The following is a 19,050-nucleotide window of genomic DNA, read 5'->3' as shown; positions in this document are numbered from 1 at the left end:
CACATGCTTTCTGGTATGTGCAAATACACACCCAGACTTGAGCACATTGTGGTTGTATGCACACTCTGGAGACACAAATACCTGCATGCTCATGAAAACTATGTGTGTGCAAACCTACATGGATTTATTAGCACACCCAGGTCCACTGGCACACAGTCACAGTCTGACTGATAGACATACACTGATAGATATACACTGAGGGAGTGCTGCAGATATACCATGTATTGGAGAGAGTGCTACACTACTGGAGGGTTATTACTCATGGAATGTCATACTGTCAGAGGGTCTGCGCTGTCTGAAGTCAGCGCTGAGGGAGTACGCACTGTCAGAGGGTCAGTATCGAGGGAGTGCTGCACTGCTGAAGAATCAGCACTGAGGGAAGAAGCATTGTCAGTGTCAGAGCATCAGCACTGAGGGATTGGGTACCGTTGGAGGTTCAGTACTGCAGGAGTGGGTACTGTCGGGGGGTTAGTGCTGAGGGATTGGGTACTGTCGGAGGTTCAGCACTGAGGGAGTGGGTACTGTCGGAGGGTCAGTGCTGAGGGATTGGGTACTATTGGAGGTTCAGTACTGCAGGAGTGGGTACTGTTGGAGGGTCAGTGCTGAGGGATTGGGTACTATTGGAGGTTCAGTACTGCAGGCGTGGGTACTGTCAGAGGGTCAGTGCTGAGGGATTGGGTACTGTTGGAGGTTCAGTACTGCAGGAGTGGGTACTGTCGGAGGGTCAGTGCTAAGGGAGTGGGCAGTGTCAGAGGGTCAGCACTAAGGGAGTGGGCACTGTCTGGGTCAGTACTGAAGGAACAGGCACTGTTGGAGATTCAGCACTGAGGTGTGGGCACTGTCAGAGTGTCAGTACTATGGGAGCAGGCACTGTTGAGGGGTCAGTGCTGAGGGAAAGCTGCACTGTCGGAGGGTGAGAGCTGCACTGTCAGAGGGTCAATGCTGAGGGAGTGAGCACTGTCAAAGAGCCAGTGCTGTTTTCTTGTGGAATTTTCATATCTGAATGGAAATGAGTAAGAACCTGAACTATCCTGTCAATACAAAATAACGTTCAAAGCTGCCTGTTTAACAAAGAAAAATTAGAACCCAGGAACTGGCCCTTCGGCCCTCCAAGCCTCAGCCGATCCAAATCCACTGTCTAAACCTGTCGGTCAATTCCTCAGCATCTGTATCCCTCTGCTCCCCACCTACTCATGCATCTATCCAGATGCACCTTAAATGAATCTACAGTGCCTGCCTTTACCACCTCTGCTGGCAATGCGTTCCAGGCACCTACCACCCTCAGTGTAAAGTATTTACTACATATATCCCCCTTAAACTTTTCACCTCCCACTTTGAAAGCATGACCTCTCATTATTGAATCCCTCACCCTGGGAAAAAGCTTATCTCTATCCATCCTGTCTATATTCTTCATGATTTCATAGACCTCAGTCAGGTTCCCCCCTCAATCTCCTTTCTTTCTAATGAAAACAATCCTAACCTACTCAACCTCTCTTCATAGCTAGCACTTTCCATACCTGGCAACATCCTTGTAAACCTCTGCACCTTCTCCAAAGTATCCACATCCTTTTGGTAATGTGGCGCCCAGAACTGTATACAGTATTTTAATTGTGGCCAAATTAGTCTAGTACAATTTTAACATGACCTGCCAGCTCTTATACTCAATACCCCATCTGATGAAGGCAAACATACCATATGCCTTCTTGACCACTCGATCCACCTATGCAGCCACCTTCAGGATGCAATGGACCTGGACTCCAGATCTCTCTACTCATCAACTTTTCCCAAGGCTCTTCCATTTACAGTATAGTTCACTCTAGAATTAGACCTTCCAACATGCATCACCTCACATGTGCCTGGATTGAACTCCATCTGCCACTTCTCTGCCCAACTCTCCAGTCTATCTATGTTCTCCTGTATTCTTTGACAGTCCCCTATGCTTTCTGCTACTCCACTAATCTTCGTGTCATCTGCAAATTTACTGATCAGACCAACAATGCCCTCTTCCAGATTGTTTATGTATATCGCAACCAACAGTGGCCCCAGCACCGATCTCTGTGGAACACCACTGGTCACTTTTCTCCATTTTGAGAAACTCTCTTTAACAACTACTCTCTGTCTCCTGTTGCTCAATCAGCTCTTTATCCACCTAGCTAGAATACCCTGCACACCATGGGGAACCTTATCAAACTCCTTACTAAAGTCTATGTCTATAATATTTACAGCCCTTCCTTCATCTATCAACTTTCTCAAAGAACTCTATTAAGTTGGTAAGGCACAATCTCCCCTGCAAAAAAACATGTTGCCTATCACTGAGAAGCCCATTCTTTTCCAAATATAAATAGGCTTTATCCCTCACTACCTTCTCCAGCAACTTCCCCACCACTGACATCAGGCTCAATGTCCTGTAGTTACCTGGAATTTCCTTCTTGTCTAGGGGGTCATGGAATAACCTTAGCGAGCAGAATTAAGGAGAATCCCAAGGCCTTTTATTTGTATATAAGAAGCAAGAGAGTAACTAGAGAAATGGTTGGTCCACTAAAGGATAAGGAAGGAAGGTTGTATATTGACCTGAGAAAATGGGTGAGATTCTCAATGATTACTTTGCATCAGTGTTCACTGAGGAGAGGGACATGATAACAAGTCGTCACATCAGCCCAGCACCAATTCCACTTTGAGCACAGTTATAGAGTCATATGGCATGGTAACAGACCCTTCAGTACAACTTGTCCACGTCAACCAGGTTTCTCAAACTAAACACTTCCCATTTGCTCGCAGTTGGAATGCTGCTGAAAATTCCACGCTCAGGTACAGGGTGAGGTTCAGCTCCTCTCCCACTCCTGACATATGAAGGAAAATCAGGGTTGTCAGATATTTAACAATCCATTTATACAATTCTTCCTCCCCAACTCCATCCCAACAATTTTCTAACACACGCTGTCACAAAAACTTATCTTCAAGATCTTATGCAGGTTTGGAAATTTGGCCAGAGATTTGAGTCCAACGTCGATCATACTTAAAAATCACACAACACCAGGTTATAGTCCAACAGGTTAAATTGGAAGCACACTAGCTTTCGGAGCGCCACTGATAGTTTCACTTCTCTCATGTGTAAATCACAAAACTATTTTTTTAAAAGTTGCATTGCCAGGTTAACTGTAACAATTGGTGTTAGCTAGACAATATGTTGAAGGGGTTAGCCCCTGTGTTCTCTGTCTATGCCATGATGTTTAGATTGATTCTAATCTAAAACGTGAGATAACAAAGTTTTACATGAATTCATGCAGTTTTTGAGCAAAGTACAATGTAACTCTGCAAGTACAAATTCACCCCACAAACGTATATGAATATGTGTGCATGTGGGTCTTTGTGTGTGTTTGTGTGGGTTGGGGAGGGTTGTGAGTGTGAGAGAGAGTTTATACATATGTGTAGAGTATCTTAAGTTTGTGAGGGGGTGCGTGTGGGAGTGTGTGTGTCTATCTGGGGTGGGGGGTTGTGAGTGTCTGTGCAAAAGAATGTATATGTGTGTATGTGAGTGTAGAGTGGTCTAAGTCTCTGAGAGGATGAATGTGGGAGTGTGTGTGTCTGTAAGGGTGTGCATGAGTGTCTGTGTGCATGTCTGTGTATATATGTGTCTGTGTGTGTGTGTATAGTGCAATTTTGGTCACCTGTAGTGTGACATGAACCCAAGGTCGTGGTTGAGGCCCTCCCTATGGGGATGGAACTTAGCTATCAGCCTCTGCTCGGCCACGTTTCGTTGCTGCCTGTCCCGAAGTCTGCCTTGGAGGATGGTCACCTGAAGGTCCGAGGTCGAATGTCCTGAACCACTGAAGTGTTCCCCAACTGGGAGGGAACATTCCTGTCTGTTGATTTTTGTGAGGTGCCCATTCACCCATTGCCATAGCCTTTGCACGGTTTCCCCAATGTATCATGCCAAAGGGCATCCTTGCCTGCAACATATAAGATAGACAACGTTGGCTGAGTCACATGAGTACTGCTATGTACATGGTGGGAGGTGTCCCCAAGTGTAAGGGTGGTATTCATGCCCACACTCTGACACGTCTTGCAGCGCCTACCGTGACACGATTGTATGGAGATGTCCTGAAAGCCGGGCAGCTTGCTATCAACAATGGTCTGTTTGAGGTTTGGCGGTTGTTTAAAAGCAAGCAATGGAGGTGTGGGTACTGTCTTGGAGAGGTGCTCATCCTCATTGACAATGTGTTGCAGATCACGAAGTACATGGTGTAGTTTTTCAGTTCCTGGGATTTACTGAACAATGAAGGCTACCCTGTCAGTTGCAGGACGTGTCTGTCTCCTGAGGAGGTCATTATGGTTCCTTGCTGTGGCACGTTGGAATTGGTCGATGAGTTGAGCATCGTACCCCGTTCTTATGAGACCGTCCCTGAGTACTTCCAGATGCCCATCACGTTGATCATACTGACATACCCCAGCTTCTTAAGTCCATCATCAGAGCTACTAATGTCTCTCCTTTGTGATGTGACAGTTGTTAATTACGAACTCTGCAACCTTGCCTGGGCTCCAGTTTAGGTTAGATGATTCCCTCCAGTGTGGAAACAGGCACTTCAACCCAACAAGTCCATACTGATCCTCCAAAGAGTAACCCACCCAGACCCATTTCCCTCTGACTAATGCACCTAACACTATGGGCAATTCACCTGACCTGCACATCTTTGGACTGTGGGAGGAAACTTGAGCACCCGGAGGAAACCCATGCAGACACGGGGAGAATGTGCAAACTCCACACAGACAGTCACCCGAGGCTGGAATTGAACCTGGGTCCCTGGTGCTATGAGGTTGCAGTGCTAACCACTGAGCCACCGTGCCGCCCCTTTGATTGGTATTGTGCCAGAATGAAACATGCTACAGGAAGAGGTCATTCACTCATCATCCCAATGCTGGCTTCCTGACAGGAATAACCCAGTTCCTCCTCTAACCCAGCTGACCACACCTAGCCTCCTCCCTCCACTTTGAATCCACACTCTCCTCATTCTCTTACTCTACCTCTTCACCTCTCTTCGCTCCCTCTATCCAATGCCATTTTTCTCTCTCCCTCTCATTCCCCCTTTCTCTCACACCCCTCCCTCTCTATTTCACTCCCTCACCTGCCCACTCCCTTTTCGACCCCCGCTTCCCACTGTCTGAACTCCTGCCTCAGTCTCTCATCCGTCCCTCCCATTTTCTCCTCCTCACTTACCCTACCTTCTCTCTCTCTTACCTCACCTTTCTCGTCCTCTCTCCATCCTCCTACCTCATCCTGTCATTTCCCCTCACACACTCCTTCCCCGCCTCACCCTCTCCTTACCCCTCTGACCCTCTCCTTTCCCCCACCTGACCCTTTCATTCTCCCCACCATCTCCTTCCTCTCTCGCCCTTTCTTAATCCCCTTTCAACCTTTCCAGATTGGAAATCACGTAGGAAAGGGTGTGGATTTGAAGTTTGGCGGGAGATAGGAATTTCTTTTTTCTCTCTCTGTCTATGTATCTCTCTCTCTCTCTGCCCCTTTCTCTTTCTCTCTCTGTTTTTCTCTCTCTCCTTTGCTCCTCCTGTGCCTCTTTGTCACGCTGTCTGAGTCTACGTCTCCCTCTAGTTCTACCACTCTGTCACTTTCTCTGTTACTCTCTCTGTCTTAGTTTCTCTTCCTCTCACTCTCTTCTTGTCTTTTTCTCTTTCTCTCAACTTATTTGTCTCCCCATCAATCTCTCTCTCTCTGTCGCTTTCTTCCCGTTTCTTTGTCTCCTCATCTCTCTCTCTTTCCCTATCTTTGTCTCTCAGTCTGTCCTTCTGTCTGCCTCAACCTCTCACTATCTGTCTCCCATTCTCTTTCTCTCGCTATCTCCCCGTTTCTCTGTGCCTCCTGTTCTCTATCTCTCTCTCGCTCCCTATCTGTCCGTCTATCTAGAAAGGGGACGAAACGTTTGCAACAAAAACTCCCAGCTCGGCGAACAGAACCACAACAACGAGCACACGAGCTACAAATCTTATCACAAACTTTGATCTGTACCTCTCTCTCTACTTCTGTCGCTCGCTCTCTCTCTCTCTCTAGTTCATTCCCATCCCACCTCTCCCTCAATCCCCCCCCCCCCCCCAAGTATTTCTGTCGTGATCCTGGGGATACAAACATTCCGCAGCGCCATCGGAACTTTCTCGTGTGGCCGTGGAAGCGCCATCGGAATGCAGTCTGCTGCAAACCTTCGGGTTTGGTAAAGTGGGAGGGGTGGGGGAACGATGGCGACCGTCTCTTCCCGTAGGCCCCCACGCGCCTGAAAGCGCTCTATGTCGGGGGCTGGGGGTCACGCTGCGCCTGCGCCGCATTGACTCCACCGCCCCGCTGCACGCCGGGATGTTGGAGGACTGCGGGATCGCGGAGCTGGGAGGAGCAGCGGCCGAGGCTGGGCGCACAGACTCTGGGGGAAGAAGGAGGTGGGTGCAGTCTCCGGGGGGGGGGGCGACGGGTTGGGGAGGGGGGGAAGGGCTTCACCCACCTCCGCCGGGAGGATAAAGGCAGAATGAACCCCCTTAAAAGGGAAATGCATCTTCTCAAGAGGGAGTGCACCTCCTTAAAGCGGAGTGCATGCTGTTAAAGAGCGGTGCACCCTCCTAAAGGGGAAGGGCAACCCCCTGAACGAGGAATGTATCCCCTGAAACGGGAATGCAGCTCCCCACCCCCTTTTAAAGTGGAATGCATCCTCTTAAACGGGAATGCACCTCCTTAAGGTGGATTGAAGCCCCTGAAAGCGGAATGCATGCTTTTAAAGAGCGTGAAACCTCTTAAAGGGGAAGGACCCCCTTAAACAGGAGTGCAATCCCTTAAAGCGGAATTTTTAAAAATAAGCATTCATTGGATGAGGGCGTCGCTGGCTAGGACATCCCTCATTACCCAGAGCGTGATTTAGAGCCAACCACATGGCTGTGGGTCTGGAGTCACTTGCGGGCCAGACCAGGTAAGGCTGGGGTAAAAATAAAAGCAAATTTCTGCGGAATCTGAAACCAAAAGAGAAAATCTCAGCAGGTCTGGCAGCGTCTGTAAGGAGAGAAAAGAGCTGGCGTTTCGAGTCTAACTGACCCTTTGTCAAAGCTAAAAAAAAAAGGAGAGTTAGGGAGGTATTTATACTAGGCTGAGAGTCATAGAGATGTCCAGCATGGAAACAGACCCTTCGGTCCAACCCGTCCATGCCGACCAGATATCCCAACCCAATCTAGTCTCACCTGCCAGCACCCGGCCCATATCCCTCCAAACCCTTCCTATTCATATACCTATCCAAATGCCTCTTAAGTGTTACAATTGTACCTTCCTCCACCACATCCTCTGGCAGCTTATTCCTTGAGGCTTTGACCAAGATCCTCATTAGCTATTGGAGAGGTCCCAGAGGACTGGTGTGGAGCTAATGTTCAAAAAGGGCAATAGGGACAATCCAGCAAACTCTAGACTGGTGAGTCTCACATCAGTGGTTGAGAAGCTATTGGAGAGGATTCTTAGTGATTCTTATATGCATTTAGAAAGTCATGGCCTAATTAGGGACAATCAGATGGCATTGTACAGAGCAGGCCATGTCTTACTAACTTGATTGAACTTTTTGAGGAGGTAATGAAGGTGATCAATGAGGGTAGAGCAGTACATGTTGTTTACATAGATTTTAGTAAGGATTTCAACAAGGTCCCCCATGGTAGGCTTATCCAGAAGATTAAGATGTATGGGATCCATGGTGACATAGCTGCGTGGATTCAGCATTGGCTTGCACATAGAAGTCAGAGGGTAGTTTTGGAAAGTGTTTTTCAGGCTGGATGTCCGTGACTTGTGGTGTTCCACAGGCACCGCTGCTGTTTGTGATATATACAAATGACTTGGATGAAAAGGTAGATGGGTGGTTTAGTAAGTTTGTAGACAATACAAAGATCAGTGGAGTTGTGGATAGCGCAGAAGGTTGTCAAAGGATACAACAGGATATAGTTCAATTGCAGATTTGGGCAGAGAAATTGCTGAAGGATTTTAATCTAGGTAGGTGTGAGGTGCTACACTTTGGGAGATCATTTGTTAAGGAAAAGTATACAGTTAATGGCAGGACTCTGAACAGCATCAATATACAGAGGGGTTTTGAGGTTCAAATCCATAGCTCCTGGCCTGCAAGTAAATAGGTGGTAAAGAAGATATATGGCATGTTTGCCATATATTGGTCAGGGAATTGAGTATAACAGTCAAGATGTCACGTTGCAGCTTTATATGATTTTGGTTAGGCCACACTTAGCGTACTGCATTCAATCCTGGTTGCCACATTACAGGAAGGATGTAGAGGCTTTGGAGAGAGTGCTGAAGAGGTTTAATAGGATGCTTCCTGGATTAGAGGGTATGAGCTATAAGGAGAGACTCAAAAAACTAGGGTTGTTTTCTCTGGAGTGGGAGAGGCAGAGGGGAGACTGTAAAGTTTGTAAAATTATGAGATACATAGAAAGATTGACGGTCAGAATTTCTTCCCCCCAGAGTTGAAATGCCAAAAACTAGGTGGCATGCATTTAAGGCGAAAGTGAGGACTGCAGATACTGGAAATCAGAGTCTAGATTAGAGCGGTGCTGGAAAAGCACAGCAGGTCAGGCAGCATCCGAGGGGCAGGAAATCAATGTTTCAGGCAAAAGCCCTTCATCAGGAATCCTGCTTCTCAGATGCTGCCTGACCTGCTGTGTTTTTCCAGCACCACTCTAATCTGGAATACATTTAAGATGAGAGGAGTAAGTTCAAAGGAGATGTGAGGGGCAAGTTTTTTTTTCCCCAGAGAACTGCTGGGGTAGTAGTAGAGGAAGATACGATAGGGACATCTAAGGGACTTTTAACTAAGCAGACGAACATGTAAGGAATGGAGCGATAGGGATCAAGGGCAGACAGAAGGGATCAGTTTAATTTGGTGTCATGTTTGGCACAACATCATGGGCTGAAGGGCCTGTTCCTCTGCTGTACTGTCCTACATTAGATGACCATGTTCTGACTTCTATCTTCCCCCATCAGGTGCCTTCAGCTGCTCAATGTCGGAATTTGAGCCACTTGACCTTCGACCCGGAATCCCGATCCTCCACGAGGGCTTCTGGGCTGGACGGAGGCTGATGGACCACAGGGTGGAATGGGAGGAGGCCCTGGAGGATGGAGGAGAAGATGAGGGACCGAATCGGATGGAGGCGGATGGAGAACACAGGCTGGAGGAGAGGGAGGAAGTGCTGGTTGGGAGACAAACGCTGGACAGGAAGGAAGTGGCTGTGACAATGATGGAAATTGAGCAGGATCAAGGGAGCAGGGAGAGGTTGGCAATGGTAGGGATGGGCCAGGGGGTCAGAGAGATGTTGGGGGTGGGGAAGAGGGTCAGAGAAAAGGTGGGGATCAGGAAAAGTGACATAGGGAGTGTGGGGATTGAGGAGGGGGTCAGAGAGAGGTTTGGGATAGGGGAGGGAGTCAGACAGATGTTGGGGATAGGGGAGGGGAATGTAGAGAGAGTGGGGATAGGGGAGGAGGACATAGAGAGTTTGGGGGTGAGGGAGAGTGTCAGAGGGAAGGTGGGGATTGAGATGGGGGACATTGAGCAGTTGGGGGTGGAAGTGGGGGTCAGAGAGAGGGTGGAGATAGGCGATGGTGTCAGAGAGAGGGTGAGGATTGAAGAGTGGGACATAGAGAGGGTAGGTTTAGAGAAAGGGGATATTGAGAGGGGGAGTTTGGAGGAGAGGTTCAGAGAGAGGGTGGCACTTGGGGAGCAGGTTAAATTGAGGCAGAGGTGGGGAGAGGGGGACATGGAGAGGGTGAGGATGGGGAAGGGGGACATGGAGACATTGGCAATAGGTGAGGGGGACATGGCGGGGATGAGGTTTGAGGAAGGGGTTAGAGTGCAGTTGGCGTTGGAGGAGGGCGACATGGAGAGATTGGAGATTGAGGAGGGGGACATGGAGAAGTTGGGCATTGTTGACAGGGTCGAATCTGGCCGCTCCTCGCTTCTGGGGTTTACATCCGGGCTGGTGGAGGTAGGAGGGAGAGGTACTGGGGGTGATAACAAGCCCCTGAAGTGCTCGGTCTGTGCCAAAGGTTTCCGTTACCGCTACGGGTTGGAGCGTCATGAGTGTACCCACCGGACAGAGAGGCCCCACAAGTGCCCACTGTGCGGCAAGGCATTCAAGCACACCTCTGGCCTGGTGAACCACCAACGCATCCACGCCCAGGAGCGCCCGCACATCTGCCCGACTTGCGGGAAGACCTTCAAGTACCGGTACTGCCTGGCACGTCACGAGTGTGTTCACAGCCAGGAGCGCCCGCACGCCTGCCCGACTTGCAGCAAGGCCTTCAAGCACCCATCGGGCCTACTCAAGCACCAGCGGGTGCACACCCGCGGCAGGCCGTTCGTGTGCCCTGTCTGCGGCACCGCCTTCACGCACCCCTCCATCCTCCGGCGGCACCAGGCAGTGCACGCTGAGGACCGGCCCATCCGCTGTGAGGAGTGCGGCCGCGGATTCTACTACCCGTCAGCCCTGAGGAAGCACCAGCAAAGCCATGGTAAGGCCGCCGGCGGCACCCCGCCGTACCTACGGACGTACCGGTCACCAGGATCCGGCACAGTACCGCCAGACCTGAAGCCGTGCAAGTGCTCAGAGTGCGGCAAGGCGTTCAAGAAGTCCTCGGATCTGGTGATGCACCAGCGGGTGCACACCGGTGAGCGGCCCTATGTCTGCGCCCTGTGCAGCAAGGGGTTCAAGCAGCCGTCGGGACTCATCCGGCACCGGATTGTGCACACAGGTGAGCGGCCCTTCAAGTGCCCCGTGTGCGAGAAGAGCTTTACAATCCTGTGCACGCTTAGGAAGCACCAGCGACTTCACACCGGCGAGAAACCCTTCCAGTGCCCAGAGTGTGGCCAGCGCTTCACCCAGTCCCACCACTTGGTCTCGCACCGGCGCATCCACACCGGCGAAAAGCCCTTTGCCTGTCCAGTCTGCGGCAAGGCCTTCAAGCAGCCATACCAACTGGTGGAGCACCGGCGGGTTCACACAGGTGAGAGGCCCTTCGTCTGCCCGGTGTGTGGCCGCGGTTTCATCCAGTCGTCTCACCTGAAGACCCACCAGCACCTGCACACCGGCGAGCGGCCCTTCAAATGCAGTGACTGTGGCAAGGGCTTCATCCTCTCCTCCCACCTCATCAAGCACCAGCGCATTCACGCCAAAGAGTCCTACTGACCGGAGGCTGGGGGCAAAAGGGGGTTACCGAGCTCACCAGGAATGGAACACATCACGTGGCAGGGACACGGCACTACAACCTCCCACCACCGGCAACAAACAGGAATGGACCAGACATTGCCGACACGATACCGATGACTGAATCTGACCGTGATAGGACCAAGGATTGCCGCCACTGACCAGGGATTGGAGATCACTGACTGGGGATCAGGTCAGAGATCACCACAACTTAGCGGGATCGGAGATCATTGACACTAAACCGGGATTGGTGTTAAGGACCCTGACATTGACCCGGAGTTCACAGACACTGTCAAGGATCCTGACATTGATCAGGATCAGACCAGGGATCACAGACACTGGCTGGGATCATGAAAACAGAGACTGCCTGGTATTAAAGATTGCCAACACAGACTGGGACCAGAGATCACCAGCACTCACTGGGATCAGACCAAGGATCACTGGCAGGGATCAGAGATCACCAACGCTGACTGGGATCGAAGATCACTGACACTGACCCGGATCAGAGATCAGCAGTTGTCCCTCAAGATCCCTGCAGTCACTCTTCCCCTACCCCCAAACCAACCCTCTCCCTCCCCAGCTCCCACCATCTTATGATGCTGTGGTCCATCCATCACTGAGCTGCTGCCCCTGAATGGCTGTCCTTTGCAAGTCCTCTCCCTTTGGAAAAGGGAATATTGAGCTGATGGTGTAGCCTGCATTCCTGACATGGAAGCCACGTGTCCATAATTGACTGAAGATTGCAACGCGAGACAATAACAGCAAACTTCAGCCTGACCCTCAGTCTCTCATCCTTCTTCCCAACTCACCCGCGCTTCCCCCCCCCACTCCACCCCCAAAAGAGACTATCCCACCATCGAACAAGCACAAGTCAGGAGGGTGAGGGAATACTCCCCACTCGCCTTGGATGTGTGCAGCTCTGGCAATACTCGAGAGGCTCAACGCCATCCAGGGACAAAGCTTCCCCCCCCCCCCTCCCCACTTAATTGGCAGCGAATCCCATTCATAATGAGGGAGATCCTTGTCCTGGAGGCGAGTCAGAGAAGGTTCATTCTTGGGACGAGGGATGGAGGGGGTCTGTTTTACACACTGTCTGGGCCTGTGTCCATTGGGAGTTTCGAAGAGGGAGAGGGCAATCTCATTGAAATGTAGAAAGATCCGAAGGGAGCAGGAAGGTGGTGGGGTTGTGGGGGGGAGTGGGCATGTGGATTTGACAGGGTGAATGATGAGGGAATATTCCCCTTCCCCCTCACCTCATTGGGGTGTCTAGATTCGGGAGGGGGAGGGAGGCACAGTTTCTGAATGACATCTCCCATCTCAGAGGGAAATGAGGGAAACGTTTCTTCTATTCGTGGGGGTTGAGTCTGTGGGATCCTCCCACTCTCTCTGCCCCAGGGAGCAGTGGTGTGAGAACTGTATCATTGAATGTATCTGAGGCCAAGAGAGAGAGGTACTGATGGTGGATCAGGAGTCGAGGAGCTGGGGCAGTATGGGGGGGAATGGAGAGGAGAGGGGAGGTGAGTTCCTTGATTGGATCATCCACCACCTTTATCGAATGGGACAGCAGGAACAAGGGGTCAAAGGGTTACTTCCTGACCCTATTTCTGATGATCTGACCTATCCCACCCCACCCTCAACACTCACCCCCCTCTAACACTGATGCACAGCACCAGCAGTGTGTAACATTTGCATGATGTAGACCAGCGACTTTCTGAGGCTCCTGTAACTGACAGCACCTTCCAAAACCTGCCATCTCTACCCCTCCCCTCCCTGAAGGAGTAGGCTGTTCAGCCCATTGAGTCTGCTCTGCCGTTCAATGAGATTGCAACTGATTTGATCAGCCCTAGCTCCATGTTTGAACCCAAGTGCATCATCTCACACCTACCTGGATTGAATTCCATTTGCCACTAAACAGGCCATTTGTAATCTAGGGTTATTTACCACCTTGAAAATGTGTTGCTGGTTAAAGCACAGCAGGTTAGGCAGCATCCAAGGAACAGGAAATTCAATGTTTCGGGCATAAGCCCTTCATCAGGAATGCCCGAAACGTCGAATTTCCTGTTCCTTGGATGCTGCCTAACCTGCTGTGCTTTAACCAGCAACACATTTTCAGCTGTGATCTCCAGCATCTGCAGACCTCATATTTTACCCGAAGATTATTTACCACCTTGCCAATTTTTGGATTTTCCGTGAACTTGTTGATCGACCCTGCTATGTCTGACAGCAAAGGCCCCAACCCTGACCCCTGTGGAACTGTACTGGGGGCATAGACTTCCAGTCAAAAAGAGCTTCCTTTGACCATCACCCCCTGCTTTCTGCTGCTTGGCCAGTTTGCTTTGCATCCCATGGTTTTTTTTTAACTTCATGAGAATGAAGATGTCACTGGTCAGGCCAGCATTTATTACCCATCCCTAATTAAGAATCAATCACATTGCTTTGGGACTAGAGTCACATGTAGTCCAGATCAAGTGAGGATGGCAGTTTCCTTCCCAGAAGGACATTAGTGAGCCAGATGAGGTTTTCCCCAATTGGTAATGGATTTATGGTCATCATTAGACTTTTGATTCGATTTTTTTAAAAATCTGAATATGACCTGGATCTCTGGATTAAGGGACAAGTGATAATACCATTAGGCTGGTGCCTTCCTTTATCTTTGCTATCAATTTCCCTCGATCACAAACCTATGAAGACCTTGTCATCAAAAGCATTGCTGTCACCTGGTCACCTCTTTGAAAAATCCAATCGGGTTGGTCAGACATGAGATCCCCTGAAAACGAAATCATGTTGACTGTTTGTGGTGAATCCCTGCATACCGTTCCCCTCTCATTACAACCACCCATCTCTGATACCTGCACCATCCAGTATCCCTCACTCCCTCGAACATTTCCCTGGCTGTTCCCTATTCTACCCTCCACCTTTGCCACAGGACCACTTTTCCAACCTCTTCTCCCCTCCCTTTTCAGTTCTGAAGAAGGATCCAGCCAGATACTGCTTCCCACAGATACCACTGAGTCTCACCAAGAGTAACTGTTGTTTTTGATTGCATTGAAAGTGGGCCCGTGATTCTCAATCATCCTTTGCCCAGGACCAGCTGTAACACTTACACTGAAACTTTGCCTCTCTCTCTTTCCCGCCATCCTTTGCCTCAAAAACCTTTTACAAAAGAAAGAACAGATTAGCTGTCTTTTTAGCTTTGAATGTAGTCTAGGAGCACACATCAAAACTGTGGGGAGATGTGCTGTCTGCATGCTTGTAGATTTATAATCATTGTTCTGAGAGTGAGAATTCTTTAATAAACTTACACTGACCACATCATCTGAGAGTGCAATGTGTGAATATTGCTTACAATGGAGACAGTCTGAAAGTGAGAGATTAGGACTGTGGGATTAGTTTAGAATTAGCGCAAGGCTATGAGAGAGAGCAGGGCAGTGGGATTGGATTGGGGATTGATTCAGGGCTATGGAGAGAGAGTGAGGCAGTGGGATTAGATTGGGAATTGATGCAGCACTACAGAGAGCGAGTGGGTCAGTGGGATTAGTTTGGGGATTAAGACAGGGCTATGGGAAAGGAATGGGTCACTGGGATTAGTTTGATAAATCCCTGTGTGGGTGTGTGATATTAGTTTTGGAATTTGTAAATCCTTGTGTGGATTTAGTTTAGGAATCAGTAAATCCTTATGTGGACATGGGGTAAATTTAGGAATCGGTAAATCCCTTTGTCAGAGGAGATTAATTTGGGAATTGGTGAATCCCTGTGGCTGGGGGATAAATTTGGGAATTGGTAAATTAGATTACTTACAGTGTGGAAACAGCCCTTCACCCCAACAAGCCCACACCGACCCGCTGAAGCGCACCCACCCCCCCCTACACTATGGACAATTTAGCGTGGCCACTTCACCTAATCTGCACGTTTTTGGACTGTGGGAGGAAACCAGAGCACCCGAAGGAAACCCACACGGGGAGAATGTGCAAACTCCACACAGTCAGTCACTGTGAAGCAGCAGTGCTAACCATTGTGCTACCTATATCTGTGTGCGAGTGAGGGATAAATTTAGGAATTGAAAAATCCATGTCTGACAATGGGATTAGTTTGGGAATTGGCGAAACTCTGGGTGTGTGGGACTAGTATGGTAATTGACAAATCCCTGTTTGGGAATGTAGGATTAGTTTAGAATTTGGTAAATCTCCATGTGGATTTAGTTTAGGAATTGTCAAATTCCTTCCGGAGGGGAGGAGGTGATGTAGGATTAGTTTGAGAATTGTTGAATGTGTACCTGACAATGGGATTAGTTTAGGGAATGGTGTGAGTGGGGGATAAATTTGGGAATTGATATATCTATGTTTGGCAGTGGGAACTGGTAAATCCCTGTGTGTGCACTTGGCATTAATTTTGGGAATTTGGAACTCCTTTTATTGGTGTATGGGATTAATTTGGAATTGGTAATTCCTTGTGTGAGATTAATTTGGGAGTTCGGAACTCCCTCTGTTGGGTGGAGGGGGCGGGATTAATTCGGGAATCCCTGTGTGTGGGATTAGTTTAGGAATTGGTAAACCAAAGTTTGGGGGGGGTGTGATTGGAATGGGAATTGGCAAATCCCTGCAGGATTAGTTTGGGAATTGACAAATATGTTTTTTGAAGGGGGGAGGAAATGGGGCAGGGTCAATGGTGGCGCCATTCCCCAGAATCCCTCGGGGCTGTGAAAGTCCCCCTATCCGTTTTGGGACCAAGTTGGGGCGCTGTGAGCCCGCCCGCGCATGCGCATGACTTGGGTGGCGTGTGCCGGACGATGCGCAGACGCAGTGGCAGCGGCTCGCGCGCGCTGAGGGGCGGCGCGTGCGCAGTGGAAAAGACCGCAGCTAGGGTGAAAATCAACAGGGGAAAGGGGAAAAAAAAACAACAGGTAATGGCTGGGATTATACCAGGGTCTGGCTGCACCTGGATTGCACTGTGCCTGGGTTGTCTGCAGCAGGGTCCGACTGCACCTGGTTCAGATTGTATCAGGATCTGTCTGCAATAGGTTCTGACTGCACAAGGATTGCACTGTACCTGGATCTGTTTGCAGCCAGGTCCGACTGTACCAGAATCAGACTGTACCAGGATTACACTATGTTTTAGTCCGTCAGCAGCAGGGTCAGCCTGTACCTGGTCAGATTGTACCTCGAACGGTTTGCCATAGATCCTGATTGTACTAGAATTACTGTACACTGTGCCTGAGTATGTCTGCAGCAGGGTCTGACTGTACCTGGGTCTGTGTACTAGGACTACACTGTGCCTGAGTATGTCTGCAGCAAGGTCTGACTGTACCTGGTCAGATTGTACCTCGAACGGTTTGCCATAGATCCTGACTGTACTAGAATTACTGTACACTGTGCCCAGGTCTGTCTGCGGCAGGGTCTGACTGTGCCTGGGCCAGGTTGTACCTAGATCTGCCTGCGATAGGTCCTGACAACCTGGGTCTGACTGCACTGTGTCTGACTGTTCCCAGGTTTGACTGTACAGCAATCTGATTATCCCAGAGTCTGACTGTACCAAGGTTTGACTGCACAGGGATCTGACTGTCCAAGTTTGTACAAGGGTCTGATTATTCCAATGCGTGACTATACCAGAGTGGGTGTGTCTGTGTCAGAGTTTGAATGTATCATGGTCACTCAGTACCAGGGCACAATTGTACTAAGTCTGTCTTTATCATAGTCTGACTGTACCAGGGTCTAACAGTGTAGTGCAGGAAAAGCACAGCTGGTCAGGCAGCATCCGAGGAGCAGGTGAATCAACATTTTGAGTATTAGGAATGAGGGGGTGTCCGAAGAGGACTGAGAGATACATGGGAGGGAGGGGTGGGGGTGGGGGTGGGGGGGGAAGTAGCTGAGAATGCAATAGGTAGAAGTTGGGGGTGAAGGTAATAGGTCGGAGAGGAGGGTGGAGCAGATAGGTGGGAAGGAGGATGGACAGGTAGGACAGATCAAGAGGGCAGTGCCGAGTTAGAAAGTTAGATCTGGAAAAAGGTGGGGGAGGAGAAATGAGGAAACTGCTGAAATCCAAATTGATCCACTGTGGCTGGAGGGTCCCAAGGTGTAGGATGAGGCGTTCGGGTGGTACAGATTTGGCGTTGGAGGAGACCCGGGATCTGCGGTTCTTGGTGGAGTGGGAGGGGCTGTTAGTGTTTGGCCAATGGGCACTGGGATTGTTTTATGCCTGCATCCCGGAAATGTTCTCTGAAGCGTTCCACAAGTAGGCATCCCGTTTCCCCAGTGTAGAGGAGTCCAAATCAGGAGCAATGGATACAATAGTTAATGTGTGTGGAAGTGAAGGTAAATCTGTGATAATATGGAAGGCTCCTTTGGGGCCTCGGATGGAGATAAAGGGTGAGGTGTGGGCGGAGGTTTTGCACTTCTTGTAGTGGGAAGCAAAGGTGCTGGGTGGGAAAGGTGGGTTGTTAGGAGGTGTGGGCCTAAAAGGGATTCGTGGAGGTCTTCATGCATTGCAGATAGGGGTGGGGAGGGAAATATATCCCTGATGGTGGGGTCTGTTTGTAGGTGGTGGAAATGGCAGGGGATGATGCATTGTATCTGGGAGTTGGTGGGATGGAAGGTAAGGACTGGGCGGATACTGTCCTTGTTGCATTTGGAGGGGTGAGACTCGAGGGCGGAGGTGCGGGAAATGGATGAGATGCACTGGAGGGCATCATCGACCATGTGGGAGAGGAAATTGTGGTCATTGAAGAAGGAGGCCATCTGGTGTGTTCTGTGGTGGAATTGGTCCTCCTGGGAGCAGATGTGGCAGAGGCGAAGGAATTGTGAATAAAGGATAGTGTTTTTACAGGAGGCAGGGTGGGAGGAAGTGTAGTCCAGGTAACTGTGGGAGTTAGGTTTGTAGTAGATGTCAGTGTTAAGTCCAGGGTCTGACTACCTGAATCTGTCAGTATTGTGGTCTGCCTGTCCCAGAACCTATCTGTATCAGGGATAGACTGTTCCACAGTCTGTCTTTATCAGGGTCTGAATGTATAAGGGTTTGATTGTGCCAGTATCTGGCCTAGGATCAGACTGTACCACAACCTGTCTATCAGAATCTGACTGTACCAGTATCTGACTATACTGAAGCCTGTCTTTATCAGGGTCAGACTGTACTAGGTTTTATCTTTACTAGGGTCTGATTGTGCCAATGTCTATCTCTTCTAGGGTCTGACTGTCCCAATAGTTTGTTTCTCTGTGTGACTGTATCAGGGTCTGATTTTGAAACAGGTTGTCTGTACCAGATTCTAAGTGTTCCAGGGTTTGATTATCCCAGAGTCTGTCAGGATCTGACTGTACTAGTATTTGACTACCCCAAATTGTGACTGTACCAAGGTTTATCTGTACCAGTGCCTGTGTCAGCATCTTTCTCTACCAATGTCTGATTATCCCAGAGTCTGTCTGTACCAGTTTGTCTATACCAGGATCTGACAGTCTCAGAGTCGAGTCCCAAGGATCTGATTGTATCAGAGCTAGCCTATCCCAAGTTCCATCTGTACCACAGTCTTGCTATCCCAGAATATAACTATACCATGGTCATCCTGACGAAGGGCTTATTCCCAAAACATCGACTCTCCTGCTCCTTGGGTGCTGTCTGACCGGCTGTGCTTTTCCAGCAACACACTCTTCAACTTGTACCATTTTCTGTCTGTCCCAGAATCTGTTAGTTCCAGGGTCTGACTGTATCAGTGTCTGATTACATCTGTCCCATTGTTTGACAATCCCAGAATCTGACAGCCCCAGGGTTTGACTATATCAGAGTCAGCTTAGCCCAGGTTCTGTCTGTACGAAGGTCTGACTTTATTGGGGC

General features: G+C 49.6%; 1 protein-coding gene across 1 annotated transcript; it reads left to right on the top strand.

Annotated features, from left to right (window-relative positions):
* The first annotated feature begins 9,865 nt into the window (after positions 1 to 9,865).
* LOC132837350 (gastrula zinc finger protein XlCGF52.1-like) lies at positions 9,866 to 13,225 on the top strand. The gene has a single exon (XM_060857015.1). The coding sequence runs from the start codon at positions 9,907 to 9,909 to the stop codon at positions 11,212 to 11,214; it is 1,308 nt and encodes a 435-aa protein (XP_060712998.1). The 5' UTR covers positions 9,866 to 9,906; the 3' UTR covers positions 11,215 to 13,225.
* Positions 13,226 to 19,050: the final 5,825 nt, after the last annotated feature.

This window comes from Hemiscyllium ocellatum, chromosome 49 (assembly GCF_020745735.1).
Source record: "Hemiscyllium ocellatum isolate sHemOce1 chromosome 49, sHemOce1.pat.X.cur, whole genome shotgun sequence".
NCBI classification, from domain to species: Eukaryota; Metazoa; Chordata; class Chondrichthyes; order Orectolobiformes; family Hemiscylliidae; genus Hemiscyllium; species Hemiscyllium ocellatum.
The sequence above is the reverse complement of the archived record's forward strand: the minus strand, read 5'-3'. Positions and strand labels throughout refer to the sequence as shown.

Excerpts from the sequence above, each read along its gene's own strand:
- LOC132837350 (XM_060857015.1), top strand. The coding sequence starts at position 9,907 with ATGGAGAGATTGGAGATTGAGGAGGGGGACATGGAGAAGTTGGGCATT.